This window comes from Opisthocomus hoazin, unplaced genomic scaffold (assembly GCF_030867145.1).
Source record: "Opisthocomus hoazin isolate bOpiHoa1 unplaced genomic scaffold, bOpiHoa1.hap1 HAP1_SCAFFOLD_145, whole genome shotgun sequence".
NCBI classification, from domain to species: Eukaryota; Metazoa; Chordata; class Aves; order Opisthocomiformes; family Opisthocomidae; genus Opisthocomus; species Opisthocomus hoazin.
The window spans coordinates 168726-185224 of NW_027448844.1; the positions used below are offsets into that span (position 1 = coordinate 168726).

The 16499-nt window shown below is 71.8% G+C and overlaps 2 protein-coding genes and 2 non-coding genes across 4 annotated transcripts; all 4 read right to left on the reverse strand.

Moving 5' to 3' along the window:
- Positions 1-122: 122 nt before the first annotated feature.
- LOC142359483 (U2 spliceosomal RNA) lies at positions 123-312 on the reverse strand. Its single transcript, XR_012762391.1, has one exon. It is a non-coding gene; the product is annotated as a U2 spliceosomal RNA (small nuclear RNA).
- Positions 313-1413: 1101 nt separating this feature from the next.
- LOC142359482 (U2 spliceosomal RNA) lies at positions 1414-1604 on the reverse strand. The gene has a single exon (XR_012762390.1). It is a non-coding gene; the product is annotated as a U2 spliceosomal RNA (small nuclear RNA).
- A 222-nt stretch (positions 1605-1826) lies between these two features.
- Positions 1827-6880, reverse strand: TUT1 (terminal uridylyl transferase 1, U6 snRNA-specific). Its single transcript, XM_075412054.1, is given in 13 exon segments — positions 1827-2062; positions 2342-2498; positions 2500-2559; positions 2561-3263; positions 3265-3352; positions 3463-3555; positions 3627-3749; positions 3817-3926; positions 4003-4342; positions 4430-4544; positions 5728-5931; positions 6012-6202; positions 6297-6880. Coding segments are annotated over 13 exon segments (2973 nt in total). The 5' UTR covers positions 6850-6880.
- An 82-nt stretch (positions 6881-6962) lies between these two features.
- Positions 6963-15118, reverse strand: MTA2 (metastasis associated 1 family member 2; the record flags this gene model as incomplete). Its single annotated transcript, XM_075412055.1, is given in 24 exon segments — positions 6963-7008; positions 7179-7410; positions 7413-7468; positions 7575-7723; positions 8539-8574; positions 8576-8691; positions 10158-10247; positions 10326-10380; positions 10382-10555; positions 10641-10771; positions 12078-12184; positions 12290-12348; positions 12971-13045; positions 13142-13170; positions 13173-13329; positions 13439-13521; positions 13524-13537; positions 13634-13761; positions 13839-13921; positions 13924-13954; positions 14060-14123; positions 14220-14337; positions 14763-14856; positions 14979-15118. Coding segments are annotated over 24 exon segments (2267 nt in total), but the record flags the coding sequence as incomplete, so codon positions are not given.
- Positions 15119-16499: the final 1381 nt, after the last annotated feature.

Genomic DNA, 16499 nt, shown 5'->3' on the forward strand with positions numbered 1-16499 from the left:
CCCGCGGGGCTGCGTGTGCGAGATGAATGGGGGGCGGGGATTGAGGAGGATGTGGGGCTACACCCAGGAGGAGGAGCCAAGCCCCATTCACGTCTGTCTTCGACCACCAAAGTCCCCCAGAAGGGAGGTGCACCGGCCCGGAGGCACTGCAATACCGGGACGATGCGCGGGGCGGAGGGAGCAAGCTCCGGGTCCAACCCCCACGCCCAAAAATCCGTTTAATATAAAGTCCTCTCATCGAGGACGTATCAGATATTAAACTGATAAGAACAGATACTACACTTGATCTTAGCCAAAAGGCCGAGAAGCGATGCTCGTCAGTCCCCGCCGCTGCCGGCTCCCCCGCCGCCAGTGCTCCCCACATCACGGCTGACTCCCCCCGCGCCCGCCCCCGCCCCCGCCCCGCTCCCCGCTCTGTTCCCCGCCTGTCCCGCACGGCCCGACCGGGCTCCGCGACCCCCGACCCCCGTTGTACCCCGCAAACCTCCTCCGCTGATCCCTCCCATCAACCGTTTCGATCCCTCCGGTCCCTCGATTAGCATAACCCCGCCTCCTACCTTCACACACCCCGCCCCTCCATCTGCCCCATACTCAGCCCTGCTCTCCACGCCCCGCCCCCGGTCCCCATCCGCACCGCCTCTTCGCCGGCTCCTCGCACCAACGCGATTGGCCCCCCGCGCATTTCTATTTGCATTCGCCCCACCCCCTCTCGTCCCAACCCAAGACGAGGCGATTCGCGTTCGCGTCCTCCCCGGGAGTTTTGCATACCCCGCACCGAAGCCGATCTCATTGGCCGGAAACAGCCCGCGCCCCGCCTCGCTCGTTCCGGCCCCGCCCCCCTCGGCTCAGCCTCTCAGCGCAGGCTGCGGCTGCGCTCGGCGGGACCGGAGGGAGCCGGAAACGGGGGGTGACCGGGGCCGTGGACCGTGGTGGGGGGCGCGGGGCCGGAGTCCGGGTCCGGGTCGGGGCGCGGGGCCGCCGCAGCGACGCGGGGCCCAAACGCTGAGGGCGCGGGAACGCCGCTCCGTCCGGGCCCTGCTGCCGCCGCTGCCCTCGGCCAGGGGCGAAGGGGCCCGGCCTGGAACGGCCGCCGGGAGCGGGCGCGGCTCCGGGCTGGGGGGGGAGCGAGAGGTTCCTGCGGCCCTGGAGCCGTCAGCGGGCGGCGGGCGGCGCCGGAGCAGGCCGAGGTCCCGCTTCGCAGCCGGGTCTGCGGGTTTTCCCCCCACGCGCAGCCGGGAGCGGCTCCCGGGTGGGGCTTCGGGCGCGGGGACGAGCGCGGCGGCGGGGTCCGGGCACAGCTCGGGGGGTCTTGGAGCGCGGCGGGGACCTAGGTCAGGAAAAGAGCGGGGATTGAGGGGGAGAAGGAGCCAAGCCCCACTCACATCTGTTTTTGACCGCCAAAGTCCCCCCGCAGGGAGGTGCACCGGGCCCGGAGGCACTGCAATACCGGGACGATGCGCGGGGCGGAGGGAGCAAGCTCCGGGTCCAACCCCCACGCCCAAAAATCCGTTTAATATAAAGTCCTCTCATCGAGGACGTATCAGATATTAAACTGATAAGAACAGATACTACACTTGATCTTAGCCAAAAGGCCGAGAAGCGATGCTCGTCAGTCCCCACCGCCGCCGGCTCCCCCGCCGCCGCTGCTCCCCACATCACGGCGGCTCCCACCGCGCCCGCCCCGAGCTCCCCGCCCCGCTCCTCGCTCCGCTCCCCGCCTGTCCCGCACGGCCCGACCGGGCTCCGCGACTCCCGGCCCCCGTTGTGCCCCGCAAACCTCCGCCGCGGGGCCTCCCGTCAGCCCGTTCGACCCTGCCATCTCTAGATTAGCATAGCCACGCCCCCACCCGGCTATCTTCCCCATGCTCAGCAGCGCCCCCGGTCCCCATCCGCGCCGCCTCTTCGCCGGCTCCTCGCGGCAACGCGATTGGCCCTCTGCGCACTGCGATTTGCATTCGCCCCGCCCCGCTCTTCCGTGCCCGAACCCAGCCGGGCCGGGAGTTGGAATGGGGGGGAATGGGGAGGAAACGGGGAGGAATAGAAGGGCAGAGCTGGAACAGAGCTGGAATGGGATGGAATGGGGTTGGGAGGGAGCTGAAGTGAACCCCCCACCCAGCTGCCCTCCGCGCTCGGACGCCCCAGCTTCCCCCCCCCCCATAACTGGGAATATTCGAGAAATAAACCCCCCACCCGGGTCAAGGACTGAGCGCTGCGGTGCTTCCTCGCCCCCCCTGCTCCACGTTTTCCCCATTCTTTCCCTTTCTTCCCCCAAAAACCCCACCCCGGCGCCAGCGCGCCGCGTCTCCCGCCCCAAAAACCCACGCACGCCGCGGCTGCCAACCGAACCTTTTACTGCCGAAGCTCAGGGTGCAGAACACACCTCCCCGCCCCCCCCCGCTGCGGGGCTCCGCGCCCCCCGCCACCCCCAGGCGCCGTCGCACCGCGGCGGGCAGAAAACCCCGCAAAAAGTGGCAAAAGTCCCGGAAAAGCGCGGCGGGAAGAGGCGGGGGAAGGCACGAGGCGCAGCAGCACCCGCGCTTCCCGCCGCGCGTCGGCCGCCCCGGGCGCCGGCCTCGAAGCGCAGCAGCGGTTGCGCCGGCCGCTCGCCGCCGCGCCGCGCGATGGCTTCCGACACCTTCCGCTCCAGCGCCAGCTCGTCGCCCGCCGGCTCCTCGGCGCCGTGCTGCAGCTGCCGGCGTACGCGGCGGCGGCCCGTCCAGACGCGGTGCCACACGGCGCAGCTCCAGTTCGACGCCGCTTCCTCCTCGGCGACGTCGCGGCGCGGTTTCTTCCCGCCCGGCGGCGCGGGGACGGCGGGCGCTTCGGGCAGGCGACGCTTGGAGCCCGCCGCCGGCTCCTCCGCGTCCGATCCGGCGGCCGCCGGCTGCCCGGACCCCGCGCCGGGCACGCAGCCGCACCGCAGCACGTCCCGCAGCACGAAGGCGACGGCGGCGCAGACCTCCCCAAAGCGGGCGCCGCGCCGCTCGGCGTCCAGGGGAATGGCGATGACGAAAGCGCCGGCGCTCGCCGCGCCCGGCTCGACCGCGCCGGGCTGGAAGAGCCGCGTCAGCCCCCAGGCCCGGCCCTTGCAGGATTTGCGCCGGTACTGGAGGCTGCGGCAATATTTGGCGGCGGCGCGGCAGCAGCGGCCGAATCGCGCCGCCGTTTTCTCGGTGACGTTGGCGGCCACGTTGTGGCTCAGCTCGAAGGGGTCCTGCAGGTTGAGGGACCCCAACTTCAGCTCCCGGTCGGCCTCGGCGAGCGGGCAGCGCCCGGCCCTCCCGCAGCGAGATCACCCGCGCCGCGAAGTCGAAGTCGCCGAAGTCGCCGAAGAACGCGGCCAGCAGCGAGGCTGCAGGAGGGAGCGGTGAGGTGGGGGACGCCGGGACCGCCACGCCGCGACCGCCACGCCGCGACCGCCCCGCCGCGACCGCCACGCCGGGACCCCCGCCCGGCACTCACACGGACTCTCGGCGTTGGCGCTGGGCTCCAGCGTCGCCGCGTCCCGCGGGAAGCTGCAGTCCCAGCCGGCCACGACGGCGCGGTCCTCGTCGCCTGCGGCAGAGCGGCGCTGAGCCCCGGCGGAAGGGGACGGACGGACGGACAGAGGGACGGACGGAGCCTACCTGCCACGTCCCGCAGCCGGGCGACGGCGGGCAGCACGGGGGGGCTGCGCGTCTGCAGGAAGAACAGCACCAGCAGCGTCAGGGCGTAGTTGTTGAGGAGGGGGCCGCCGCCGGCGGGGTTTCCTGCGGGGAGACGGCGTCAGAGCCGCGCCGGGCGCAACCTCACCATCGCCGCCATCGTCATCCTCACCTGCCAGGCCCTGCCGCTTGGCCCACAGCCGCACCGCGTAGACCAGCGGCCGCACGCGGGCGTCCGCCTCGGCGCAGAGCCGCAGGAACCGGGTGTTGAGGAGCGCCAGCCTGCGGGGGGGACGCAGGCGTCACCGGGACGCGCCCGCCTCGCCGCACGGGTCCCCCCGCCGCCGCGGCCCCTGACCTGTTGTCGACGGAGATGTCGCCCGCCAATCCCGACTGCTTGTGGGAGAACTTGACGACGGGGCGGCGGGCGGCGGGGACGGCGCGGACGCGGCCGACGCCCGGCACGCAGCGCCGCAGCACGGTCGCCACCAGCTCCAGCAGCTCCGGCGCCGGCGTCAGCGCCAGGTCCACGTCGCTCAGCATGGAGTCGTCGGCGCCGGAGCCGGCGCCGGAGCCGGGAGCTTCTCGCGCCGACGCCTGGAGGGATTTGGTGGGTTCCAGGTCGAGGAGGAGGTCGAGGTCGCAGCCGCGGGCGTCGAAGCCGTTGACGGAGGAGCCGAAGGGGACGACGGCGCAGCCTGGGCGGGGAGCGATGGCGGCCGCGTCACGGCGCGAGGGGGGGGGACGCGGCGATGCGGGGAGCGAGGGGGGGGGAGGGGACTCACCGGGGAAGAACTCGGTGAAAACCTCCTGGAAAAGCGTCACCAGGAGGTGCCGCACGCGGCGCTCGGCCTCGCTCAGCGCCAGCAGCCCCACCAGCTGCGACATCTGGGCGTCCACCTGCCCCCGGACCCCCACCCACAGAGACCCCCAGGGTCACCCGCAGGCCCCAGGGTGCTCCCCGCCACCCCTGGGACCCCTCCAAACACCCAGGAGGGCCCCAAACCCCCCCCCACGAGAGCACTGGGGACCCTCCGACGGGATACCCCAAAACCACCGGGACCCCCGGGAGAGCCTCAGGACCCCAGAAGACCCCAGAGATTCCCCCCCCCCCAAACAACAGAACACCCCAAAGCCCCAAGACCCCCTCAAACCCCTGGGAAAGCCCAGGAACCCCCCTCTCAAACCCCTGGGAGAGCCCCAAAGTCCCCCAAGAACCCCAGGATCCCCCCCAGACCCTCAGAAGAGCCCCAAGACTCCCTAAAACCCCCGGAAGCACCCCCGCAAAGCCCTGGGAGAACTCCCAAGACCCCTCAGCAAACCCCCAGGACCCCCCCAAAGCCTTGGGCAAAGCCCAGGACCCCACAGCAAACCCCTGGGACCCCCCAAAACCCCCAGGATGCCCCCAAATCCCCAGGAGAAGCCTGAGACCCCACAGCAAAGCCCCGAGACCCCTCAGCAAACCCCCAGGACCCCCACAAAGCCTTGGGCAAAGCCCAGGACCCCTCAGCAATCCCCTGGGACCCCCCAAAACCCCCGGAACCACCCCCAAACACCCAGGAGAATCCCAAGACCCCTCACCAAAGCCCCCGGGACCCCCCCAAAACCCCCAAGAGAGACCCAAGACTACTCAGCAAACTCCTGGGACCCCCCCCAAAACCTCCAGGATGCCCCCAAATCCCCAGGAGTAGCCTGAGACCCCCCACCAAACACCTGAGACCCTCCAGAAAACGCCAGGACCCCCCCAAAGCCCTGGGCAAAGCCCAAGACCCCACAGCAAACCCCTGGGACCCCCGCCAAACACCCAGGAGAAGCCTGAGACCCCACAGCAAACCCCTGGAACCCCCCAAAACCCCCAGAACCACCCCCAAATCCCCAGGAGTAGCCTGAGACCCCCCAGCAAACCCCCAGGACCCCCCCAAAGCCCCATGAGAGGCCCGAGACCCCTCAGCAAACCCCTGAGACCCCCCAAAACCCCCGGAACCACCCCCAAACACCCAGAAGAATCCCGAGACCCCTCACCAAAACCCCCGGGACCCCCCAAAACCCTGGGCGAGGCCCCCCCCCCCGCATCCCTACTCACATCCGAGGCCTGGCAAAGCGCCTGCTCCAGCTGCCCCGGGCCGAGGGGCTCCCGGCGGGCGCCGCGTCCCGGGGGGCCGTAGGCGAAAGCTTTCTCCTCCCGGGGCCGGACGCGGAGCCGGTGCCCGGCCAAGCCGTGCTGGGGCTCCGCCAACGCCCGCTCCCGGCCCGCGGGGTCTCGCAGCTCCACGATGGCGTAGGCGCCCTGCGGCAGCGGAGTGGGGGGTGGGGGGTCACGGCGTGGCATCCCCGGCGCCGTGCCCGCCGCCCCGGTTTCCTCCTCACCTTCTCCTTGTCCATCACCACGGCGGCCACGTCCCCGAAGGCCCTGAAGTACTCGGCCAGCTCAGAGCCCGAGGTGCCGCGGGCGAAACCACTGACGAAAAGGCTGCGGCGTTCCTGGGCGCGTCGCTCAGCCCGCAGGCTCCGCAGCCGCCCGTGCTTCTTCCCCCGCAGGTGATCCGCCAGGCTGGGCCCTGCGTGGGGAGGGGGAGCGGCGGTGGCGTCAACCGGGGTCCTGGGACCCCCCCCCCCCAACCCCGGAGCCCCCTCCCCTATCTCCGTACTCACGGTTGGCCGCCGAGATCTGGCACAGGCGGCAGCGGAACCCGCCCCGGGGTAGCGCTTCCACGTCGGGGTCCGCTGCCGGGTCGGGGGATGGGCTGGGGCCTGCGGCCATGGCCGGGCTGGGGTCGGGGCCTGGGTCAGGGCCTAGAACCGGGCCTGGGGCCGTGTCCATGGCCAGGCCGGGGTCGGGGCCTACACCCGGGGCCTGGTCTGGGCCTAGAACCGGGGCCTGGTCTGGGCCTACAGCCGGGCCTGGGGCCGCGTCCATGGCCAGGCCGGGGCCTACAGCCGGGGCCTGGTCTGGGCCTACAGCCGGGCCTGGGGCCGGGTCCATGGCCGGGCCGGGGTCGGGGCCTACACCCGGGGCCTGGTCTGGGCCTAGAACCGGGGCCTGGTCTGGGCCTACAGCCGGGCCTGGGGCCGCGTCCATGGCCGGGCCGGGGTCGGGGCCTACAGCCGGGGCCTGGTCTGGGCCTACAGCCGGGCCTGGGGCCGGGTCCATGGCCGGGCCGGGGCCTACACCCGAGCCCGGGTCAGGGCCTGGAGCCGGCTCCATGGCCGGGCCCGGAGCCTCCCTCCCCGCACCGCCACCCGCGCCCTCCCGCTCCCGCCTCCCCCGAGAACTTCCGCCGGAAGTGGTCCGTCCCGCCCAGCTTCCCCCCCTCCTCCTCAGGGAACGTCCGCGCGCGCTCGGGTCCCCCCCCGGAAACGTGACCTGCCGGAAGCGTTCCGCCCGGACTGCCGCCCCCGTGTCCCCCCCCCCACCCCCCCCCCCCCGCCGTTTCTGGGCTCCCGGTGAAGAAAAAATCGTCCGTTTTTTTATTTCCTGTCGCTACAGAACCGGGACAGCCCGAGATACAAAACCGGGGGCGTCGCTCCACGTACAAAAGGGGAGGGGGGGGGGGGAGGGGGAAGCAGCCGGGGGGGGGGCACACACACACCCCCCCGCGGTTTCTAGAGAAATAAAAAAAATACAAAAGGGGCCCGGCCCGGCGGCGGGGGGGGAGGGGGAGGTCAGTCCTCCAGGACGATGGCTCGGAGGTGCTGGCGGGGTGGGGGGGGGCGGAGGGTGCCAGGGCCCCCCCCCGCCGCAGCCCCGCTTTCACCCTGAGGGGAGGTTGGGGCGGCGGGCAGCACGCCGGAGCTCCAGGTGCGTCAGCGCCTTCCGCAGCGCCCTTTGGGGGGGGGGGGGGGGGGGTTAGAGGCGGCCAGGGGCACCCCCCCAGCGCCCCGCCGCCTCCCCGGGATTGTGCCCCGCGGTGGGTGTCCCCCTCCCCGTACCTGGTGTCCTTGGTGGCCACGAAGACGACGGGGTTGGGGGCGTCGGCCGGGTTCAGCTTCTGGCGTTTGCTGGCTGGGGGGGGGCCGGCGCGCAATCCCGCCGCCAGGGGGCGCCCGTTGGCCGAGAACGGCAGCCCCGAGGCCCCGACCTGGGCCGGCAGGGGGGCGCCCGTCAAGCCCCGCCCCACGGCCAATCGGGCGCCGCCTCCCCCGCCCGGCCACGCCCCCTATCGCCTGGAGGTGTCAGTCACCCCCCGGCGCATCCCGCTAACCAGCACAGTCCCCGCCCACAGGCCCTTTCCCCACCAATCAGGGCCAGCCCCGTTCCTGCAGGCCACACCCCGTGTCAATCACACTAGACTCCTCCCCCCAAAAAACTGGTCCAACTGGTTTGCCCAGGCTCCACCCCCTGCCCATCACCCCCAGCAGATCCAGCCCCTTTGCCCAGGCTCCAACCCTGCCAATCACCCCCAGGCTCCACCCTCTTCCCCCAAGGCTCCACCCTGACCCCAGCCACTATCCCCCTTCCCCAGTCCCCACCCCTGCCAATCACACCCCAGGCTCCACCCCTGCCAATCACCCCCCAGTCTCCACCCCCTTCCCCAGGCTCCACCCCCTGCCAATTATCCCAGACCCCTCCCAGCCACTCCACCCTCTTCCCCCAGGCCACACCCCTGCCAATCACCCCGAGGCTCCACCCTCTTCCCCCAGGCCCCACCCCGCCAATCACCCCCAGCCACTCCACCCTCTTCCCCAGGCCCCACCCTGCCAATCACCCCCAGGCTCCACCCTCTTCCCCCAGGCCCCACCCCTGCCAATCACCCCCAGCCACTCCACCCTCTTCCCCCAGGCCCCACCCCCTGCCAATCACCCCAAGGCTCCACCCTCACCCCCAGGCCCCACCCCGGGGGGGGGGGGCCCTGCGGCCCTCGCCCCCCGCTCGCCGCCCCCCAGGGCCCCCTACCCGGACCCGGGGGGGCGGTGGCCCTCGCCCCCCCCCCCTCGTAGCCCCTCTTGCCCCCCAGCCCCGCCAGCCCCCGGCTCTGGCTCAGCTGGTTCCGGTTGATGGGGGTCTTGGTGCCCCGCGGGGTCTTCGGCTTCAGGGGGGCCTGCGCCGCTGCGGGGGCGGGGGGGGGTATCAGGGGCTGCCCCATGGCCCCCCCCAGCCCCACAGGACCCCCCCCACTGCCCCACAGATCCCACAAAAGCCCCCAAGCAGACCCTGTGCCCCCCCCAACCACCCCCCAGCCTTCCACCTCCCCTGCACCCCCAGGGACCCCCCCTGTGCCCCCCAGCCACCCCCAAGCCAGGCACCACACCCCTGGGGACCCCCCCCCCCCCCCCCTGCAGCCCCCATGGCCGGACCCCACACCCCACCCAGGGGTCCAGCCCCCCAGCCTGCCCCACATGGGGATCTGGACCCCCCCAGACCCCCAGCCTGCCCCACAGAGGTCCGGACACCGCCCAGACCCATCCTGCCCCACACAGGGGTCTGGACCCCCCAGACCCCCCCAGCCTGCCCCACAGAGGTCCAAACACCCCCCAGACCCCATCCTGCCCACACAGAGGTCTGGACCCCCCCAGACCCCCATCCTGCCCCACAGAGGTCCGAACACCCCCCAGACCCCCATCCTGCCCCACACAGAGCTCTGCCCACCTCCCAGACCCCCCAGCCTGCCCCACAGGGGGATCTGGACCCCCCCAGACCCCCAGCCTGCCCACAGAGGTCTGAACACCCCCAGACCCCCAGCCTGCCCCACACAGAGCTCTGCCCACCTCCCAGACACCCCCAGCCTGCCCCACAGGGGGATCTGGACCCCCCCGGACCCCCAACCTGCCCACAGAGGTCAGAACACCCCCCAGACCCCATCCTGCCCACACAGGGGTCTGGACCCCCCCAGACCCCCAGCCTGCCCCACAGAGGTCCGAACACCCCCCTGACCCCATCCTGCCCCACACAGAGGTCCGAACACCCCCCAGACCCCCAGCCTGCCCCACACAGGGGTCTGCACACCTCCAGACACCCCCCACCTGCCCCACATGGGGATCTGGACCCCCCCCCAGCTCCACACAGAGGTCCGAACACCCCCAGACCACCATCCTGCCCCACACAGGGGTCTGGACCCCCCCAGACCCCCCCAGCCTGCCCCACAGAGGTCCAAACACCCCCAGACCCCATCCTGCCCCACAGGGGGATCTGACACCCCAGACCCCCAGCCTGCCCCACAGAGTCTGAACACCCCCCAGACCCCCATCCTGCCCCACACAGAGCTCTGCCCACCTCCCACACACCCCCAGCCTGCCCCACATGGGGATCTGGACCCCCCCAGACCCCCAGCCTGCCCACAGAGGTCTGAACACCCCCAGACCCCCAGCCTGCCCACACAGGGGTCTGGACCCCCCCAGACCCCAGCCTGCCCCATCGAGGTCCGAACACCCCCCAGACCCCCAGCCTGCCCCACACAGGGGTCTGGACCCCCCCAGACCCCCAGCCTGCCCCACAGAGGTCCGAACACCCCCCTGACCCCATCCTGCCCCACAGAGGGGTCCGGACCCCCGCCCCGTCCCCCCCCAGCCCCTCACCCAGCTCCTTGACGATGGCGGCGAGCGGCAGCCGGGCCAGCGGGTGAATCTTGAGCGGAGCCTTGGCCGCCTTGGGCAAGCGGATGGAGCCTGGAGGAAGAGGGGGGGGGAAATAAAATGAGGAAGGGTCCGGCGCGGGGTTGGGGGGCTCCCCCCCGCCGTCCCTACACTCGGCCTTGATGGCGTTGGCGTTGATGGGGGCGTAGGGGCGGCGGGCGGCGCGGGCGGGGCTGCAGGACGTCGCGGCAGAGGCGGCGCGCCAGGCGGGTGAGGCGGGTGGTCTGCAGCAGGAAGGTCTGGCGGTTCTTGGCCAGCAGCTTGGCCCGGCTGGCGCTGGTGGTGTAGGGCGAGAGGCTCTGCGCCTCGGGGCGCGAGAGGTGACCCCGCGAGTGGGGCTCCTGCGGGGGCGGCGGTCAGTTGGGGGGGGTCGGGGGGGGGTTGGGGGGCTCGGGACCCCCCCCTTCTGCCCGCCCTGGGGCTCACCGAGGCGCTGCGGGCGGCCCCTTCCAGCTGGGTGGGGGTCTTCAGCCCCCCGTATTTCTTCCAGTAGATCCAGCACGAGGCGCAGAGGCGGCACTGCATGTTGGGGGGGCCCCAGGCGTACCACTGGCAGACTGGGTGGCTGGGGGGGGGGGAGTGGGGGGGCGGTGAGGACCCCCACCCCCCCCAGGTGGGCACCGAGACCCGGAGGGGCTGCTGCCTGCCCTGGGGAACGGCCCCCCGACCCCCCCGTCCTGCCCCCCAGCCCCTACATCTGCCCTGCTGCCCCCCAATCCTGCCCCCCAGCCCCTAGATCTGCCCTGCTGCCCCCCAATCCTGCCCCCAGCCCCTAAAGATGCCCCCCAGCACCTGTAGCTGCCCTGTTGCCCCCCCATCCTGCCCCCCCAGCCCCTACATCTGCCCTGCTGCCCCCCCAACCCCTAGATCTGCCCTGCTGCCCCCCAATCCTGCCCCCAGCCCCTACATCTGCCTGCTGCCCCCCAATCCTGCCCCCCAGCCCCTACATCTGCCTGCTGCCCCCAATCCTGCCCCCCAGCCCCTAAAGATGCCCCCCAGCACCTGTAGCTGCCCTGTTGCCCCCCCAATCCTGCCCCCCAGCCCCTAGAGCTGCCCCCAACTCCCCCATCCTGCCCCCAGCCCCTAGAGATGCCCCCACCCACCCAATCCTGCCCCCCAGCCCCTAGAGCTGCCCCCCAGCCACCCAACCTGCCCCCCAGCACCTGTAGCTTCCCTGTTGCCTCCCCATCCAGCCCCCCAGCCCCTAGAGCTGCCCCAACTCCCCCAATCCTGCCCCCCAGCCCCTAGAGCTGCCCCCCAGACCCTAGAGAGGCCCCCCAGCACCTGTAGCTGCCCTGCTGCCCCCCATTTTGAACCCCCCGGCCCCTAGAGCTGCCCCCGACCCCCCACCTTACCCCCATCCCCTATCTGCTCTTCCTTCTGCCCCACAGCACCTATAGCTGCCTGCTGCCCCCCATCCAGCCCCCCTGCCCCCAATCCTACCCTCTGACCCCCCCTCATCCAGCCCCACAGCCCCTAGAGCTGCCCCCCAGACCCTAGAGAGGCCCCCCAGCACCTGTAGCTGCCCTGCTGCCCCCCATCTTGACCCCCCCGGCCCCTAGAGCTGCCCCCCAACCCTTCCAGCCACCCTGCTGCCCCCCAGCTCCTATATGCCCCTGTTCCTGCCTCCCCGCACCGAGAGCTGCCCCCCAACCCCCCCATCCTGCCTCCCCCCAACCCCTGTACACCCCTGCTCCTGCCCCACTGCTGCCCATAACCCTCCCCCCCCCCCAACATCCCCCCAGACCCTCCCTTCCTGCCCAGTGCCCAGCCCCGGGGTGCCCCAGCCTCAGGACCCCCCGATCCCCTCCCCCCTCTGTTCCCCAGCCCTGGGACCCCCACCCCCTCCCCCCCTCCCCCCGCCCCACTGACTGTGGCAGCTCTCGCAGGTCAGCCCCTTCTGGAAGCCGGCCCCGTTCATGCCGGGTTTGGAGCCCACCGAGATGATCTGGTTGGGGTTCGGCTTCGTGCTGCGCAGAAGAGGAATGGGGGGGGTCGGGGGGGGCCCATCTTCCCCCCCCCAGGCCCAGGAGGGGGTCCCAGGCCCCCCCAGGAGCACCCCCTCCCCAACTCACTAGGTGGGGATGTAGACTTGCTTCAGCTTGCTGTCCGCCTCCGCTGCCTTCAGCCTCTTCTGCGAGCAAAGGCCCCGGGGGTAAGACGGGGGGGTGGGGGCTCGCAGCAGCCCCCACCCCACCCCACAGCAGCCCCCCCGCCCCGCAGCAGCCCCCCCAACCCCGCAGCAGCCCCCCCTCCCGCAGCAGCCCCCCCCGCGCCCCGCAGCAGCCCCCCCCGCCCCGCAGCAGCCCCCCCCCCGCAGCAGCCCCCCCCGCCCCGCAGCAGCCCCCCCCCTCACCCCGCAGCAGCCCCCCCCGCCCCGCAGCAGCCCCCCCCAAGCCACAGCAGCCCCCCCGGCCCCGCAGCAGCCCCCTCGCCCCGCAGCAGCCCCCCCCGCCCCGCAGCAGCCCCCCCCCCGCAGCAGCCCCCCCCACCCCGCAGCAGCCCCCCCCCTCACACCGCAGCAGCCCCCCCGCCCCGCAGCAGCCCCCCCAAGCCACAGCAGCCCCCCCCGGCCCCGCAGCAGCCCCCCTCGCCCCGCAGCAGCCCCCCCCGCCCCGCAGCAGCCCCCCCCGCCCCGCAGCAGCCCCCCAGCCCCGCAGCAGCCCCCCCCCTCCCGCAGCAGCCCCCCCCTCCCCGCAGCAGCCCCCCCACCCCGCAGCAGCCCCCCCCACCCCGCAGCAGCCCCCCCAGTTCACCTGCTGGATGTAGCGGTCGGTGGTTTTCCACATGTAGTAGAACTGCACGATGCTGGCCAAGGACTTCCAGGGGAGCTGCGGGGAGAGGACGGGAGAGCGAGACCTCGCACCCGGGGGGGGCCCCTTCGCCCCGTTTCCCCCCCCCCCCCCCCTCCCAGGCCACAAACTCACAAAATCCTGCCGGATGTCGTTGAAATCCTTCCGTACTTCTCCAGTGCCTCCTCGAAGAGCATGGCCTCGGAGGCCGACCACTCCTCCATCTCGTCGCGGCACAGCACCGGCCCCCCCTGCGGCACCAGCGTCGACATGGCCTTGGCCAGGTCGTAGCCGTTGCGCTGCAGCGTGTCCATGGCGTGGAACTGGGCAGAAAGCAGGGGGAAACAAAAAAAAACAAGGGGGGGTGTGCAAATCAGCAGGACCCCCCCAAAAGAGGAATTGGGGTCCCCTCTCGATCCCCCCACCCCTCACCAGCGTGATGTCCCGGGAGGCGGCGGCCGCGCTCATGTGCAGGCTGGGCTGCCGGATGGAGCTGCTGCAGTCCAGGGCGCGGCGAAGGTGCCGACGGCGCTGGGTGGGGGGGGACACACGGGGATGGGGTGGGGGTGTCAGCGCCCCTGGGGGGCTGGGGGAGGGCCCCCCACCTCCCCTTCGCCCCCAGCTCACCGTGCCACCACCAGGAACTGGTCGATCTGCCGGTCCGTCAGCGGGTTGTCGGGGTCCCACACCTTCATCTCCATCTTCTGCTGGTTCCGGTTGTCCGACTCGCCTTGAGGGGGGGGAGCGAGGGGGGGCTGGGTCAGCCTGAACACCCCCCCTGTATCACAGGGACCCCCCCACGCGCCACACAGCCCCCCCACCCCCCCAAAACCTTCGGCCAGCGGTCTGGGATCTCCGCCTGGTACTTGCAGCCGACCCGGATCTCGCCCTGGTCGGCCAGGAGGGTTTTCTGGACGGGTCGAACACCAACGAGTAGAAAAAACAATCCTGGAGGGGAAAAAAAACAACGGGGGGGGGGGCTCAGCTGGGTGTGGGGGGGCCCCCGAGGGTGTGGGGGGGCCCCCGAGGGTGTGGGGGGGCCGCAGGGCTCACCTCCTTCTCCAGGTACTGCCCCAGGATGTCGGTCTCGTTGAGCAGCGTCACGCTGCACTTCCCCCTGCGAGACGCGGGGAGTGGGGTGGGGGGGGGGGGGTCACGGCGAGGCCCCCCCCCACCCTCAAACCCCCCCCCCCCACGCCCCCTCCCCACGCACCGTATGTGGGTGGCGGGCAGCGATTCGAACTGCCGGGAGAGGAAGAGCTCGCGGTGCTTCAGCTGGTGACGCTGCTGCTCCGTCATGGTGGGCTGCTTGGACTCCTCCTCGAACTCGCCTGGGGGGGGACAGAAGGGGGGGGGCAGAGGGGGGGCCCCCGGGGGCCCCCCCCGCCCAGGAGCCGCATTGTTCTCCCTCGCCCCGGTTTTGGCAGCGGCCCAGACCACGGGCAGGGGGGGGAAAGGGGGGAGCCCAGCCCTCCTCGCACACACAGGAAGCCCTGGGGCCCCCCCCCAACAAGGCCAGACCCCCCCCCCCGCTGCCGCCGCCCCCCCCCCCCCAACAAGGCCAGACCCCCCCCAGCATCACCCCAGGGACAAGGCAGCTCCCCCCACCCCGAGCCGTGACCCCCTCCCCAGGGAGATGACAGCCCCCAGGCTCTGCCCCCTGCCACAGCCCAGCCCTGGGGTGGCGGGGGGGGGGTCAGAGGGGGGCCCCCCTCCCCAGCGGCCCCCCCCGGGGCGCAGCAGCCCCCCCACTCACGAGCATTGCTGTCGGCCAAGCTGTTGAGGCTGCTGGAGATGTCCCGCCGGCGGAAGAGGCAGACCACCTTGGCCTCCACGTTGCCGTTGGCGGTCTGGGGGGGGGGCACACGGTGGTGAGGAGGGGGCAGAAGCACCCCCACCCCCCCAGGAGCAGCAGGGGGGGCCCCCCGAGGTGCTGTGCCCCCCACCCTCCTCCACGGAGGCAGCCCCTCACCTTGTTGAGCTCCTCGATGCGGCGGACGAGGTAGGGGTTGCTGGAGGAGTTCTCGAAGTAGACGTAATCTGGGGGGGGGGGGGGCGGTGAGGTGAGCCCCCCCCCCCAATTACAGAACCCCCTTTCTCCTCTTAGAAAAACTAGGGGGGTGGGGGGCTTCTCCCCCACTGACACTGGGGCAGCTTTGTCCCTGTGGGGCTCCTCCTCACCACGTGGGGCTCAGTGCCCCCCCCAAATGGCACAAGCCCCCCCCCCCTCCCCACAGACACAGCCCCCCCCTTTCCCCTCACAGACACTGTGACCCCCCCCCACCTTTCTCCCTCGCCAAAATACGGACCCCCGCGCCCGGTTCCCCCTTACAGACCAGGGGCCTCCTCTGACAAGACCCCCCCAAGATGGGGGAGACACCCCCCCCCCAAAAAAACCCTGGGGCTCCTCCTTCTCCCCCCATGGGTTGCTCTTGTCACAGACAAGGGATCGGCCCCCCCCCCAAGAGCCCCCCTTTTCCTTACAGACGGGGGGGGGACACACACAGGACAAGTGTCCCCCGCCTCAGGGACATCCCACCCCCCACACCCCCCGGCCCCCCCCATATCCCCTCACGGAACCCCCTGATCTCCTTACGGGACCCCCTCCCCTCACAGACCCCATTGCTCCTCACCGACCGTGCCCCCCCCACTCACAGACCCCCTGAACCCCCTCACGGACCCCCCCAATCCCCTTACGAGAGCCCCCTCGCCCTACGGACCCCCCCATAGCCCCTCACGGACCCCCCTAAATCCCCTCACAGGATCCCCCACCCCCCCAGACCTCCCTGACCCCCTCACAGACCCCCAAATCCCCTCACGGGACCCCCTCTCCTCACAGACCCCCCAGATCCCCTCACGGGACCCCCCTCTCCTCACAGACCCCCGAAACCCTTCAGGGACCCCCCCTCCCCCCCAGCCGTCCCGAATTTCCTCACAGAACCCTCTGACCTCCTCACGGAACCCCCCTCTCCTCACAGGCCCCCCAAACCCCCTCACGGACCCCCCCAATCCCCTTACGGAACCCCCGTCTCCTCACAGACCCCCCAGATCCCCTCACAGACCCCCCCAAATCCCCTCATGTACACCCTTCCCCCCGAATCCCCTCACGGACCCCCCTGACCCCTTCACGGACCCCCCCGATCCCCTTATGGGACCCCTTCTCTCCTCACAGACCCCCCAAATCCCATCACGGACCCCCCAAATCCCCTCCCAGGTCCCACATCTCCTCGCAGGACCCCCCATATCCCCTCACGGAACCCCCCAATCCCCTCACGGAACCCGCCTCTCCTCACAGACCCCCCAAATCCCCTCACGTATACCCTCTCCCCCGAATCCCCTCACGGACCCCCCCCAATCCCTTCATGGGACCCCCCCTCTCCTCACAGACCCCCCCAGTTTCCCTCACGGACCCCTCCAATCCCCTCAAGTATAACCTCCCCCCCCCGAATCCCCTCACGGACCCCCCGAATCCCCTCACGGACCCCCCGAATCA